General features: G+C 40.0%; 1 protein-coding gene and 1 long non-coding RNA gene across 2 annotated transcripts in view; one reads left to right on the top strand and one right to left on the bottom strand.

Moving 5' to 3' along the window:
- Positions 1-14,790, top strand: part of LOC137084050 (uncharacterized) — a 648,504-nt gene that overhangs the window by 161,751 nt on the left and 471,963 nt on the right. The window lies entirely within an intron of this gene.
- Positions 592-12,289, bottom strand: psph (phosphoserine phosphatase). Its single transcript, XM_067449953.1, has 6 exons — positions 12,132-12,289; positions 11,676-11,823; positions 9,349-9,483; positions 5,094-5,239; positions 3,501-3,649; positions 592-937 (listed from the first exon to the last, which is right to left on the bottom strand). The coding sequence occupies exons 2-6, from the start codon at positions 11,813-11,815 to the stop codon at positions 827-829; spliced, it is 681 nt and encodes a 226-aa protein (XP_067306054.1). The 5' UTR covers positions 11,816-11,823; positions 12,132-12,289; the 3' UTR covers positions 592-826.

The raw sequence follows: 14,790 nt of genomic DNA, 5'->3' as shown, positions 1-14,790 counted from the left end.
TCGTGTGGATGCTTTACAGATGAATTGGATATAGCTGAGTAAACTCGCTCGAGTGCTGCAGTCTATTAATGTATTTATTGCATATTTATCTGCTGTAAATATAAACCCCCACATGGCAAGGTTTTGATGGCGTATTGTGATGAGAACAGCCGAATCGATCCTGTATATTCAGATGAAACCCCTGGTCGTTATGAGAAGAATCATCATATTTAAATGCACCGCATGTTTGTTGCTAAAAGAGTCCAAAATGTACTGAACTGGGACTGGAACAGCCTCATTGGGGACGGGTTGTGCAAAAGCTAACTTTTTTTTTTTAGAAGTAATTTTTAGTTGCTGTATTTTTGTGTTCTGTTACTTTGACATGCCTTTTTTGTGTTGTGAAGCGTCTCCAGTTCTGCTCTGATCAGCAGCTCACTGACGGATGATTTGGTTTTCTGTGCGACCGCGGCATGCGCAATCTACTGTACGCTGACTCCTCAGATTTAACAGCACAAGATGTTTCAAATCAATTAAAAACTGTATTCAATAAAACATAAATGATCATTCTACTCCACGCTGTCTCATGTCCACACAGATGAAAGACGCCCAAGAGCTGTTACTTGTGTTTTATTATCGGTTGAGCATTGGCATCATTATTAATAAGTGTTGTGCATACAGACGTAGAGTTGTTAGTGTTAAAATAATCCATCGTTTAATCACAGAAAACAGATGTACTGTGCTCTCTCTGTAAACACAATTTCAGTAATAAACCCTAAAACATATCGACATTATTGCTATACACATAAACGTGCCATTAAAAACTAGGCAAGGTGCAGGCCCATAAAGACTATATCTTCTCCAGCTCTTTCAGCAGCTCGCCGAAACTCGTGACGTACCACGAGGCCTTCTCCTTCACCTGCGGCCGCACCACGTTCCCCCCGAAGCCAATGAAGGCGCTCTGGAAAGGACATCACAGCAGTTCAACTAAACGGAGAAATCAACTTTCCCTTCAGCCTTTGACTGTATAAAAGGTCATCGTGATATAATAATATCCTGAGTGAGTTCCAGAGCTGAAAACTTCCACAAACAGGACAGCTTTTACTGACACCAGTTTCCACCGACTCGTGCAACCGGATCGAACTTTATTAGGCTCGTTTATTAATTTAAAAAAGTCACAGTGTCCAATTTTCACTCCGGGTATTATTTGGTTACACAAACAATGTAATTTAATTTAATTACATTAAATTTAAAGAAAACTATTGTAGCGTCTGTCTGGGACGCCCCGTCACAGGAAGACTAGTAAAATCGATATATTTTAATAAGATTTTTCTTAGTGTCAGTGTTGTTATAGTTAGCAAAAACTACAACCAAAAAAAAAGTCTCTTTGAAAATAAATGTTATCTGAATTTAAAATAAAATATAAAAAAGGTACTTTTCTTATTTTCATTTAACTTCATTAACCCTGATGTACCAAACCAAAATGAATTAAATAAAATGCAATAAAAACCACACAGATGATTTTTTTTTAAATAACACCGAAAAAGAGGAAAATTAAATGAAAGAAGAATTAAACTCAACATATTAAAACTATATGAAATCCGTTACAGTGTGTTTTATATAGTTATTCGCTGCCTTAAAGTTTCTAAATGCACTCCTACATTTCTCAACTCAAGTCGCTTACATTTTTGGGACAAAAAAAAGAAACGTTTACTCGCGAAACACAACGACTTTATTTTCAGTTTACTCTTGATGTTTTATTTCAACTTTTTTCTGTAAATTTACGTTTTTTGTTGAAACAAGTTTGTTCTTGAAATTGTGTGTATTCTCAAGATATTAATTTAGATTTTTTTCACTAAATGTAATGTTTTTTAAACTTTATTTTCAGTTTAAGAAGTTCTTTCTTAACATTTTATTTAGACTTTTTTCACTAAATTTACAATTTTTGTCGTGAAAACAACACGAGAATAAACATAAAACTAAGAATATTTTATTTGAACTTTTTTCTCAAAATGTAAGTTTGTTGTCAAAACACAACTTTATTTTCAGTTTAATAAATTTATTCTCAACATTTTATTTTAAATTCTCACAAATTATCATTTTTTGTTTTCGAAACAATGACTTTATTCTCAGTTTAATACGTTTCTTTCAACTTTTTTCCCCAAATGACTTTTTTTGTGAAAACAACATTATCCTCAAAATTGTGTCATTTCGACTTTCTCTAAATTTATTTCTTTTTTGTCAAAACACAGCGACTGTTGAGAATAAAAAAAAATGTATTGAAAGAAACTGCGGCCAATAAACCCGGCTCAAACGTGTTTTTGTGTCCTTGGTGTTAATTGCGTTATTTTAGTCACAGCACATTTCAGATGATCTATACATCAACTTTAAAACCATTACCCTCGTTATTTACACTGCAAAGAAATGATGTTCTTCAAGATACATTTACCGGAGAAGCAAAATGACTGAAGATATCAAGGAAAAACCATCAAAATATAGCAAATATAGCCATGCAATAGCTTGGACAGCCATACAAATATACCATAGCAAATATATAAATATACCAACAGCCATAGCAAATATATAAATTAACCATGAACTGACTTCATTTGAATCCGCATTTCAGTAAACTTATTTTGCTTCTCCAGTAAATGCATCTTGATTGAAGAATGTTTAGATATTTGTGCTGAGAAGCAGACAGAAACACAGAGGAAGAAGCCTTAAAGGGATAGTTCAGCCCAAAATGAAAACTGTCGTCATTTACATTAATATTAAAGAAGATATTTTGAAGAATGTGTGTAACAAAGCAGATAGAGCAACCATTCACTACCATAGTATTTTTTTTATCCCTACTATGGCAGTGAATGGTTGCTCTATCTGCTTGGTTACACACATTCTTCAAAATATCTTCTTTTGTGTTCAGCAGAACAAAGAAACTCCTAGAGGTTTGGACCAACATGAGGCTGCACTGCAAAAAAATGCTTTTCTTACTTAGTTTTTTTGTCTTGTTTCTAGTCCAAACATATAAAAATGCTTAAAACAAGAAGTATTTACTAGACAAGCAAAAGTAATTGTCTTGTTTTTGGAAAAAAAAAAAATAACACTAAATTAAGAGATAATCTGCCAGTGGGGTAAGCAAAATAAATTTAAAACAAGATTATTTTTCTTACCCCACTGGCAGATTATTAACCTTATTTTAAGCCAAAACTCTCTTAATCTTGAGTTATTTTTCCCGAAATGTTTACTTGTCTAGTAAATATTTCTTAATGTAAGAATTTTTTGATATTTAGACTAGAAACTAGAAAAGCATTTTTTGCAGTGTGAGTAAATGACAATTTTCATTTTTGGGTTAACTATCCCTTTAATGAGTTTTACTTTCCAAGCTAATCTTCATCGGCGTGAACAATGAAAGCTCAATGCTCAACAGCAGTCCGTTTCCACGCCTCAGGAATTGCGATGGCACGTGTTTGCCGACGCAGCCCTGGTCTATATTATATATGGTGCCATTATATATAAGGACTCACCGCAGGAGGACAGGCCTCGAGGTCAGTGGCTCCGTCTCCGACCATCACCACGTGCTCAAAGCCGTACTGCTCCTTCAGCATGCGGATCACGGTGCCCTTCCCTCCGGACTGAGCCGTGGGCTGAGCCTCGTCGAAACCTGCGTACTCACCTGACGGAGCGCACACACACACACAATCAGTCCCTGTCTAACGTCAACGCAGAGTCCTGCACGGGTCCATTTTTGGAGACCCGCCCCCGCCCTTACCCGCAAACTTCAGCACCAGATGTTTTTTTAAATAACTCCGAAAAAGGGGAAAATTAAATGAAGCAGAATTAAACTCAAAATAGTAACACAAACTATACAAGTATGGCCAAATCTGTTACAGTGTGTTTTATAGTTATTTTTCTACTTAAAGTTTCAAAATGCACTCCTACATTTCTCAACTCAAGTCGCTTACATTTTTGGGGTGGAATTGACAAAAAAAAAAAAAGTTTCCTCTCGAAGCACAACGACTTTATTCTGTTTATTCTTGACATTTTCAACTTTTTTTCTCTAAATTTACGTTTTTTGTTAAAACAAGTTAATTCTTGAAATTGTGTGTATTCTCACTAAATGTAATGTTTTTTTGTTGAAACAACGACTTTTTGGAAAATAAACATAAAATTAAGAATATTTTATTTCAACTTTTTTCACAAAATGTAAGTTTGTTGTCAAAACACAACAACTTTATTTTCAGTTTAATAAGTTTATTAACATTAACATTTTTTTTTCTTACAAAATGAACATTTTTTTGTTGTCAAAAAAAAACGACTTTATTCTCAATTTTCCCCGACCCGTCACCCGTGATATCAAAATGAAATCCGCTCCCGCCCAGACCCATTAATATTTGGCCCGTTACCCGATCCGCGATAAAACACACATGCTAAAATCATTCCAATTAACGTATTTAGTTTTTTTATCTGGCACCTCTCTCAACAGTGTTATGAATGAGCAAAGATGTTATTTTTCTGATCTCGTATTACACTACACTTTCTCCACACATCCGATTTTGCCTTTAAAAACTCGATGTCAACAGTTTCATATACTCCACTCGCCAACTTTACTTTTACTTCATCCATAGCTACTCCTGCAACGCTCGCTCCAACTGGGCTACGAGAGGCGTCAACAGAAGCCGCAGTGATGGTCAAATGGCATATCGGTGTTGCGTATGTGAAATGGTAATTTAGACATACAAATATTGCACATTTTTCATCCGTGCTACTACCCGCCCGCAAGGAGTAAATTATCCGGCCGTGATTTTTAGGAATGTCAGTCCCCCCGTTTTAGCCACTTTTATGCAGGTACCCTACCCCAGTGGTTCCCAAACCTGTCCTGGAGGACCCCCAGCACTGCACATTTTGCATGTTTCCCTCATCAGACACACCTGATCCAACTCATCAGCTCATTAGTAGAGATGGCAAGACCTGAAGTGGGTGTGTCTGATGAGGGAGACATACAAAATGTGCAGTGCTGGGGGTCCTCCAGGACAGGTTTGGGAACCACTGCCCTACCCGACCCATTGCAGGACTCTACGTCAGCACCCCATGAGCCAGCGGGACAGGACGCCTCTTACCATTGAAGTAAAACTTGAGGCGGTTTGCGTAGACGTGGTGCAGCGGGATGAGAAGCTGCGAGGCCACGTGTTCCACGATGCAGCGGAAACCGCCGGAGATGAGGAAGACCTTCACGTTACGCTGATGAAGCTTCTCCACGAGCTCCCTGAGCAGAGGAAGACAATCTTCAGGCACGTGTGTGTGTGTGTGTGTGTGTGTGTGTGTGTGTGTGTGTGTGTGTAACGTACAGCGCACACTATACGTGTGGTTTATGGTGTACTTGAATTTACTGTAAATTGTATACGTTTAGTGTATATTATGTACAAAAAGTGTATATTATATATAAAATGTAGTGTATACAGTGCATAGACTTGCATAAAGCATTTATAGAGTACCGTGTAAAAGTAAATAAGGGCATAGTGTAAATGTATAAAGTGTGTATGTAATGTAGTGTGTAATGTATATACTGTGTATAGTGTACAGTATAAGCGTGTAGTGTACACCTAGCTGACGTAACATTATGACCACTGATTCACAGGTGATGTGAATAACACTCTTCATCTCGGCTCCTGTTAGTGGGTGGGATATATTAGGCAGCAAGTAAACATTTTGTCCTCAAAGTTAATGTTTTAGAAGAAGGAAAAATGGGTAAGCGTAAGGATTAAAGCGAGTTTGACAAGGGCTAAATTGCGATGGCTAAACGACTGGGTCAAAGCATCTCCAAAACTGCAGCTCGTGTGGGCTGTTAAAGGATCTGCTGCTAACATCTTTGTGCTCCATGGTCCAGTTCTGATGCTCACGTGCCACTGTTGGCGCTTTCGGCGGGGTCAGGGGTCAGCATGGGCACCCTGACTGGACAGCGGCTATGCCGCCCCATACACAACAAACTGAGATAATACTAAATAAATAATAATACATTTTATTTATATTGCACTTTACATTTGAAACAAATCTCAAAGTGCTACAGTTTAGATCATTTAAAAATATAAATAAATGAACTGAGATGCTCTGTGTATTCTGACAGCTTTCTATCAGAACCAGCATTAACTTCTGGAGCAGTTTGAGCTCCAGTATCTCGTCTGTTTGATCTGCCCACAGGGGCCAGCCTTCGCTCCACACGTGCATCAATGAGCCTTGGCCGCCCATGATCCTGTGGCCGGTTCTCCACTGTTCCTTCCTTGGAGCACTTTTGATAGATACTGACCACTGCAGACCGGGAACAGCCCACAAGAGCTGCAGTTCTGGAGATGCTCTGACCCAGTCGTCTAGCCGTCACAATCTGGCCCTTGTCAAACTCACTCCGTCCCATATGTTCAAGAGAACAAAATCGTCACTTCCTGTGAACTATATCAGTAGTATAACAGGAGCCGTGATGAAGAGACAATCAGTGTTATTCACTTCACCAGTCAGTGGTCATAATGTTATGTCTGATTGGTATTTAGTGTATAAATATATGAATGAATGAATGAATGAATGAATGAATGAATGAATGAGGCATTTATATAGCGCTTTCATATGTACCATTGTACACCCAAAGCGCTTCACACTCATGTCAGGGGTCTCTCCTCGACCACCACCAGTGTGCAGCTCCACTGGGATGATGCGACGGCAGCCAGTGCGCTCACCACACACCAGCGATAGGTGGAGAGGAGAGAGGGTGATAGAGCCAATTCAGTGGATGGGGATTATTAGGAGGCCATGATTGGTAAGGGCCAATCAAGGGAATTTGGCCAGGACACCGGGGTTAAACCTCTACTCTTTACGAGAAGTGCCATGGGATTTTTAATGACCACAGAGAGTCAGGACCTCGGTTTAACGTCTCATCCGAAGGACGGTGCTCTTCGTCAGTATAGCGTCCCCATCACTATACTGGGGTGTTAGGACCCACACAGACCACAGGGTGAGCACCCCCTGCTGGCCTCACTAACACCTCTACCAGCAGCTACCTGGTTTTCCCAGTTGGTCTCCCATCCAGGTACTGACCAGGCTCAGCCCTGCTTAGCTTCAGTGGGAAACCAGTCTTGGGCTACAGGGTGACATGGCTGCTGGCTGTATATAGTGTGTTTAGAGTGTGAAGTGTAGTGTATATAGGGAGAGTATTTTTTCAGGAAATATTTTTTAATTTCAATTTAAAATGTCAGGAGATACATTGTTGACGTTACTGTAAGACTGAAAAAACTAGTAGATGCAGAAAAGGAGGAACAAGGACTAAAATAAAGGAAATTAACATCTGAACTGTCCCTCACACACCACTGGAGACGCAAGTCTCACCTCACTATCAGCTAATCTACATCTTTCCCTTTGACCCCCTCTCCCCCAATTCCTTCCCTCTCATGCTGAGATCACTGAAAATACACCCAGAATCTCTATATTACAATGTCAATACACACGATACAGTATTATATGTGTTTGATATCGTTTGAAATGTCTCGGTGCGACTGGTACAAAGATCTCATCCTCACAGAAGTTAACCAAAAGATAATCAATGTTTTAAGAGTTTAGAGACATCTTGTCTTAGTTTGGTGGGTGTGGCTTTCAGCCATTTGGCCTTTACATCAGCACAAGTCTTGATCAATGCCAACTCCCATTGTGAACTCGTGTTTACATTTGAAAGAGTTTGTGCATTTGTTTCTGGGTATTTAAGGAAATGTTACAAAGAGCTCAGGGCCTGACACTTTAAACCGGTCAGCCCGTAATGCTGGATGTCTCAAGATAGCCAGCATTATGTAATTTTCAGAAGTCAGGTATATATTTCATTCTTTACTTCAGAGTATTTGATGTTATATGGATTAGGCTACCTTTGAATTGATTTATTTAATTGGCGTTATACATTTACCTGACTGTTAATAAATTGTTACACTTTCTGACTCGCTCTGGAATTATTCAGGTTACGAACGGACATGATTTTAACAAAGGGCTAAATGGAATAATTAAATGTGTACTTAAACTATTAAAAATAATGACCGAATAACCAATTGGCATTCTAACCTAAATTCTAAATTATGATTAAATGGAGTCCGATAAAGAAAAAATTTGAATAAAATCCCTTTGCCCCGCTGAAAAGACCGAACGCACAGCGACCTTCACCTGGCGATCATTAGCCTCCATTGGGGCGCTTCGGGCGGCCTTACGTTACTATTAAAAATTTCCAATAAAGTGAGTGTCGGCAAAAACAGTTGTCATTTCTACGTTGAGGCGGCTGGGGTGTTGTCAGAAACTGCTGAATGTAACTAATAAATTACCTTGTAGACTTTAGCCCCATTCGCACGGGACTAGTATTATCTGGGGACCTCTGGTGATTTGTAATAATTGCAGAGGATGTCTGTGATCTTAATCCCGTGCGAATCGGCCAATTTCTGTAATTTGTAAAGTAAAAATTCCCCGCAAATGACCTACCATATTTCGCCGAACACCGAGGTCCTGTGATAATAATAGTCCCGTGCGAATCGACATCTCTGTGATTTAGCCAGGATTAGGCGGATTGTATATCATTTTTGCAAGCTTTTTTTGTTCTTGTGAGCATTTCTATCTTTATCTTTCACGAAAAATAAAGTCTGCATTCAAATGTAAATGCGCACCGTTATGAATTCCCGTGCAGCCACGCCCACACGGATTATACTTTCACTATAGAATGATTATCAATTTGAGAGCAATCTGATTGAATGGTGTGTTTAATATTAACATCAATACTGTTCTTAATGAAGAACAGTACAATGACAAGCTTGTTTAAATAGCGCTTTTACATTTAGCTTTGAAACTGAATTATTCTGCCGTATATTGTCAGCTTCTCACTCGTGATGAAATCTGACTCCTGCCGCTGGTCTGAGCTCAGTTCATGGCATCTGTTCGCTAAATGAACCAAATTATATTTATTTATTAGGCTACTGTAAAATAATCAAAACGATATTGATGCCTGTTTATGATTTCATACAGCTATATAACGAAGTCTCGACATCATATCCGGGTAATAAGTCAGTAAATTCGAGTAAAATCACAGGCTTATCCCGTGCGAATGCGCCACGCAAAACTCAGATGTGGGGGAGTCATTTCTAAATCACAGAGGTCCCTAGATAATACTAATCCCGTGCGAATAGGGCTTTTGTTACTTTTAAAATCAAGCAATCTGTAAAGTAACTAAATTACTTTTTAAAGGAGTAATCAGATTACTTTTTCAAAGTAACTTTGGCAACACTGATTGTAACTTTGACAAATCATTGTAAGCCAATAGTTATGGACTGAGAAACCCTTTCCAGAAGCGGATGATCACCAACTTACTTAATACCTGGCGTGAGCTGCGGCGGGTGGTCCGTGATCAGCTTGTTGACCTGCTCCCTCGAGCACCGGATGATGGACAGACGATCACTCAGCGCACGGTGGAAGGAGACAGAGCCGCCCATGGCACTGCGGGTCCTGCATACACACACACACACACACAAACACACACACACACACACACACACACACACACACACACACACACACACACACACACGGTCAGGGACGGGTCCCAAACTCAACGCGCACAGGCTAGGGTGTTTTGCACAACGTAACCATTAGGGGTGTCAACAATAATCGATTCGGCGATGCATCGCGATGCGGGGCATGAACGATTCAGCATCGATGCGGCAAAGTGCCATAATCGATTATGTCACTGTTTATTTTCTGGCGGACGATAAAGTTGTGAAGTTTCAAATACTTCCGGTTCCGGGAGAATAACAACAACAACAAGGAAGATGGCTGAGGCGGAGGGAGATGACCGCGATAGACGGGTTATTAAAAACGCGCTAACGACCCGAGGTGTGTAGGATTGTTCGTATATATTTTTTGCACAATAATAAATTAATCTATAATGACGAAAAACGCCGCAATTCACCTTTATTCCACAAGGTGGCAATGTCTGATACGCAATGATGAAGTGACGTTTCACTCATAGTTACCTCTGACAGAAAACGAAACAATAATTATAATCTGCAAAACTTGAAATGGCTCAGTGATTTACTTCAGAGAGCAAGTACTAAACACAATCATATGTTAGTGTCACTGTCTCTTGATGATGGATGTGGTCAAGAACCTGTCAGTGATCAAAATATTGATTTTGAAGACATTGAAAATGAGTTTTGAGAATATGCTGGAGATGGCGAATATGAGGCAGATGCTGGTAAACGATCTCTGACGAGGAAATATGATGATGGTATTAAACATCTGCTCAAACTGAATCCTTCCAAGCTCCAAAAGGTAACGAAATAGGTTTTATTTTATTCTTCTGTAGCTGTTACTCTAAAAACAGGAGTTTTATATATTATCACGACAGGTAGAGGTCTATCCATGTTAAATATAGATCTGGGTCGCTAACGACCTGAATATGTAAGATGTTTGGTGAAACAGTCATGCATTTAAGGGCTAATTGCATTTTATTTAATTACATTTTATTTTATTTAATAACTTTTATGTCAAAGATACAGGAGACACATAGCAGCCAATACAATCTGTTGTTTAATATCTGCTTATATTGCCTCATGACTGATGAAAAATTTGCTTTGTGTGCAGTAGCATCACATTTGAAACAGCTGTTTTCTATGAAAATATCAAGTGTAATTTATTCCTGTGATCAAAGCTGAATTTATCATCATCACTCCAGTCTTCAGTGTCACATGATCCTTCACTAATCATTCTCATATGAGGATTATGATGATCAACACACACTTATGATTATTATCAGTGTTGAACACAGTTGTTGTTGTTGTTTTTTTAAGGATTATTTGAAAACTTTCTATTTCAGATACATGAAAAAAAAATCTTACATATTCCAGTCTGAACTGTAGAACTGTAAGACTTTGAAAATTAACAGCTGAGCAGACTTGTGGGTTTGCTACGGTTAGAATTAAAAATCATATAAGAGTAAAAACATGGACTGGCAGACATGATGTAAGCAACACCGCTACAACTAATAAAATGGGTGTATGAATTATCAGGAATTGACATAGTCAATCGTATTTGGCCTGTTTGAGTTTAAATGCAGTTTTCAATAAATTGCCTACTCTCTATTTTTTGTCTCTTGCTCCTGTTTCTTCTTTTGGCATTTTGAATCAGCACTTACAACCCGGTTATGATCCACTAGTGCGAAATGTCTAAAACTTGCAATGGATCCCCTGGTCTTAAGATTTTGTTCAGGAGTGTATTACTTAGCTTATCAGTTGAAATAATTTAGAAAATGTTTTTGCTCCCATTATAGCAATCAATTAGACATTTCAAATAAATGTTTTGTGTGTGGGCATGTTTTTGTGACATATGAGGACACAAATGTGTATAATGCCATGGGAATGACACAGGTATTACAGGAGAGGGTGAAATATGAGGACATTGGCCATGTCCCCACTTTTCAAAATGCAATAAAAGGACATGATTACACAGGCGGACAGTATTCTCACACACACACACACACACACACACACACACACACACACACACACACACACACACGCGTCCCAAACTCAATGTGCACTGGCTAGGGAGGGAGCATGTGTGTTTTGACCAACATAACCTTATAGCTTTCACCGTGACAGCGAAGCTATTTGAATCTGAACATGAGAGTGTTTACTGACATTTCCGTGACCGCGTCGCCGACGCCGCAGAACTTGGCGAGCTCGTCGATGCCCTCCTCCCGGATCACCGTGCTGTCCACGTCAAAGCACACGGCGTCCGCGCGCCGGAAGAGCTCCTGCGCGTGCGCCGCGGTTGTCATGGTGAAGCCTGCGCGACAGGAAACACACAACAAGCGGCAGAAACATCAGCCAGAGCCGCTGAATATCGACACAACACAGGCCTAAAGAGTGCCAAGAGCCGCGTTTAGTATGCGGCAGCACTCGCGCTCCTTCACATAACAGCGGCAGTGAGGCATTAAACACTCATTCATTCATTCAGCGGGACAAACAGTGAGTTGTTGCATCAGCCCGCGCTGGGTTAATGCGAGAGAAGCTGAAAACAACAATCTGAAGAACTCACTTTCCAAAAATCCAAGACGCTTGACACGTACCTGCATTCCGACAATTGCAGCTTACCTTTAATGCACCCGAAGCTCTCCCGGAGTCATCCACACACAGAGGCGAGTCGAGCTCCTTTAAATCTCCGGCAAACCGGTTCTTTCGCACGGATCTCTCTGCGCGGGGGCGCGCGCAGTCATCTGCCATTCATTACTTCTCCCTGAGACGACTGTCCGGATCAGCCAATCAGATTGCGCTCGTGTCATTCACAAACTACTCTGATTGGTCAATAGTGTTCATGACTATGATGAAACAGGTCAAGCGCATTTACTCATGTTATTGTAGTAACGTTATTGTTCTCATAAAAACAACACTTATGTTATCGGTGTCATTTCTAAAAGCCGTTATAGTTAAACTAAATTAATAAAAATAATACATTAAAAAAATACGGTTTTGTAAGTTTTTTTCTTATCTAATTTATTTCAATAATAAATGGTGGAAGGCACAACATCACACACTTCTGGTGCGCTATATCTTTCTGGGGATTTGCCATATAGACGTAAATGTTTTTTATACAGTACAAAATATATGCTATCCCCCTACACTACCCACCACAAGAAGCATTCTGCATTTTTACATTTTCAAAAGAACTAATTCTGATTGATTTATAAGCTTTTGTACCCATTGGGACCTCAATGTTTGGTCCCCACAGTGACACAAGTCCCCATGAGTCTGTGCACCAAGACACACTCTCTCTCTCACTCTCTCACTCACTCACTCTCTCTCTCTCTCTCTCTCTCTCTCTCTCTCTCTCTCTTTCTTTCTCTCTCTCTCTCTCTCTCTCTCTCTCTCTCTCTCTCTCTCTCTTTCTTTCTCTCTCTCTCTCTCTCTCTCTCTCTCTCTCTCTCTCTCTCTCTCTCTCTCTCTCACACACACACACTCCCTCTCTCTCTCTCACACACACACACACACACACACATTAATCATCTGCTTCCACTACCTCTCACTGGGCCCCACCTCATGCTTGGGATGGTCCTGGAATGAGGTTCACCCTGTCATGTGTTTGCATTGTCACTTATATAATCCCTCAGAAAGACTTTTGGCAAACTAAACCTCAGACCTGATCTGATCAGAAAACCTCTGTCCCTCGTTACCGTCCTCAGTTCCTCTTGATCCCCTCTCTGTCCGATCAACAGTGATTTAATCAGTGTTCAACAAATAAAAACTGATATACAGATAAACAATAAAGCTTGGTTTGCTGAATATTAGATAATGTCCACAAAAGCACCTTTCGTAAATGATATCACAGATTGCCTAGAATCGATATGCTGTGTTTGACAGAAACCTGGCTAAACCTGACGACTACATTACTTTAAAGGAGTCCACCCCCCAAGATTATTGTTATTAACACGAGCTCCAAGGTAAAGTGGGAGGGGTTGCTGTAATTTATAATAATATAGTCACTATTACTCAGAGGAAATGATGGTGCTTTATGTAACGTTATGTAGTGTAAATTATGAATCCCGTTTGACATTTGTGTTAGCTACTGTCCTCAGGCCACCAGGGCACAGACTTGATCAAAGAAGGGTCAGTGATGTGGCGTCTCAACTCTGGTGTCCAAAGCACATTCACAATGAGCTATAGTTTAAAAAAATAGTGGCATGTTCCTTTAGCATGATGATGGCTAATATGTAGTTTTGCACAGGTAGTTTGTCATTGCTGGATAACAAAAACCCTCTGTTAGCAGGACGTCATCCGTTATCCAGAATGACGTATGGATAACAATCTATAGTTTTTAAACTGTTGAGGCATTCAGATGGTAGAGTCAGAATTTGGCGTAAACAGAATGAGAACATGGATCCATCATGCCTTGTTACCACTGTGCAGGCTGGTGGTGGTGGTGTAATGGTGTGGGGGATGTTTTCTTGGCACACTTTAGGCCCATCAGTGCCAATTGGGCATTGTTTAAATGCCACGGCCTACCTGAGCATTGTTTCTGACCATGTCCATCCCTTTATGACCACCATGTACGATGAGTCGGAACCATTGTGTGTGGGCGGGACTTTTTAAGACCAATGATATTGGACCCACTCACTTTTATCGACTCTAATTAAGCAAGTCTGTTTACCTACCCTTAACAGAGAAACACGTATTATTAAACACACATTCTAACATCGCTTTATTTCCCTTTTTCTAATATTTTCTCCCTTTTTATTGAAAATAAATGCCTTTCTGATCTGATATGTGATGGGAAGAGAGTGTGGCAAAAGGCAGATTCGAACCTCTGATCGATTTGCGTCAAAAGTTGATGACATGCGTCTTACCCCTATTCAAGACAGAGCGACACGTGTCATAATCTGAAGCCATTCCCACCGGGGGAAAAGCAAACCAACGCTCTCCATTGACTTTCTATTGCGGGAAGCCGCCTCCTTGTCATTTCTGACTATGAATAAACAAACTATGTCTAAAAGCTGAAATGTGACAAGGTGTACAGAAAACAAGCTAAAAAATGTACTCGGTTACTTTCGTAACCTCGGTTCCCTGAGAGAGAGGTTCCTCATATTGCGCTTAGGAAAAACTCCTTTTCTCGTGAATATGAAGCAAAACTTTATTAATAAAGGTATCTATGTAAAGCGCAGTGCAGCTGCACAGCCATAGCCCGGCGCGAGGAGCGCTCTGAACTGCAGGAACCTATGGTGAGGCGGCTGAGAGGAGTGAACCAATGGGGGCGCTCCAG

This window comes from Pseudorasbora parva, chromosome 8 (genome assembly GCF_024679245.1).
Source record: "Pseudorasbora parva isolate DD20220531a chromosome 8, ASM2467924v1, whole genome shotgun sequence".
NCBI classification, from domain to species: domain Eukaryota; kingdom Metazoa; phylum Chordata; class Actinopteri; order Cypriniformes; family Gobionidae; genus Pseudorasbora; species Pseudorasbora parva.
Note: the sequence above shows the minus strand (reverse complement) of the source record. Positions and strands in the feature narration are given on the sequence as shown.

Excerpts from the sequence above, each read along its gene's own strand:
- psph (XM_067449953.1), bottom strand. The coding sequence starts at position 11,815 with ATGACAACCGCGGCGCACGCGCAGGAGCTCTTCCGGCGCGCGGACGCC. Across the intron at positions 9,484-11,675 it reads GGCGACGCGGTCACGGAAAT|GACCCGCAGTGCCATGGGCG; the intron begins GTCAGTAAACAC and ends GTGTGTATGCAG. Across the intron at positions 3,650-5,093 it reads CCTCAAGTTTTACTTCAATG|GTGAGTACGCAGGTTTCGAC; the intron begins GTAAGAGGCGTC and ends GCGCTCCGTCAG.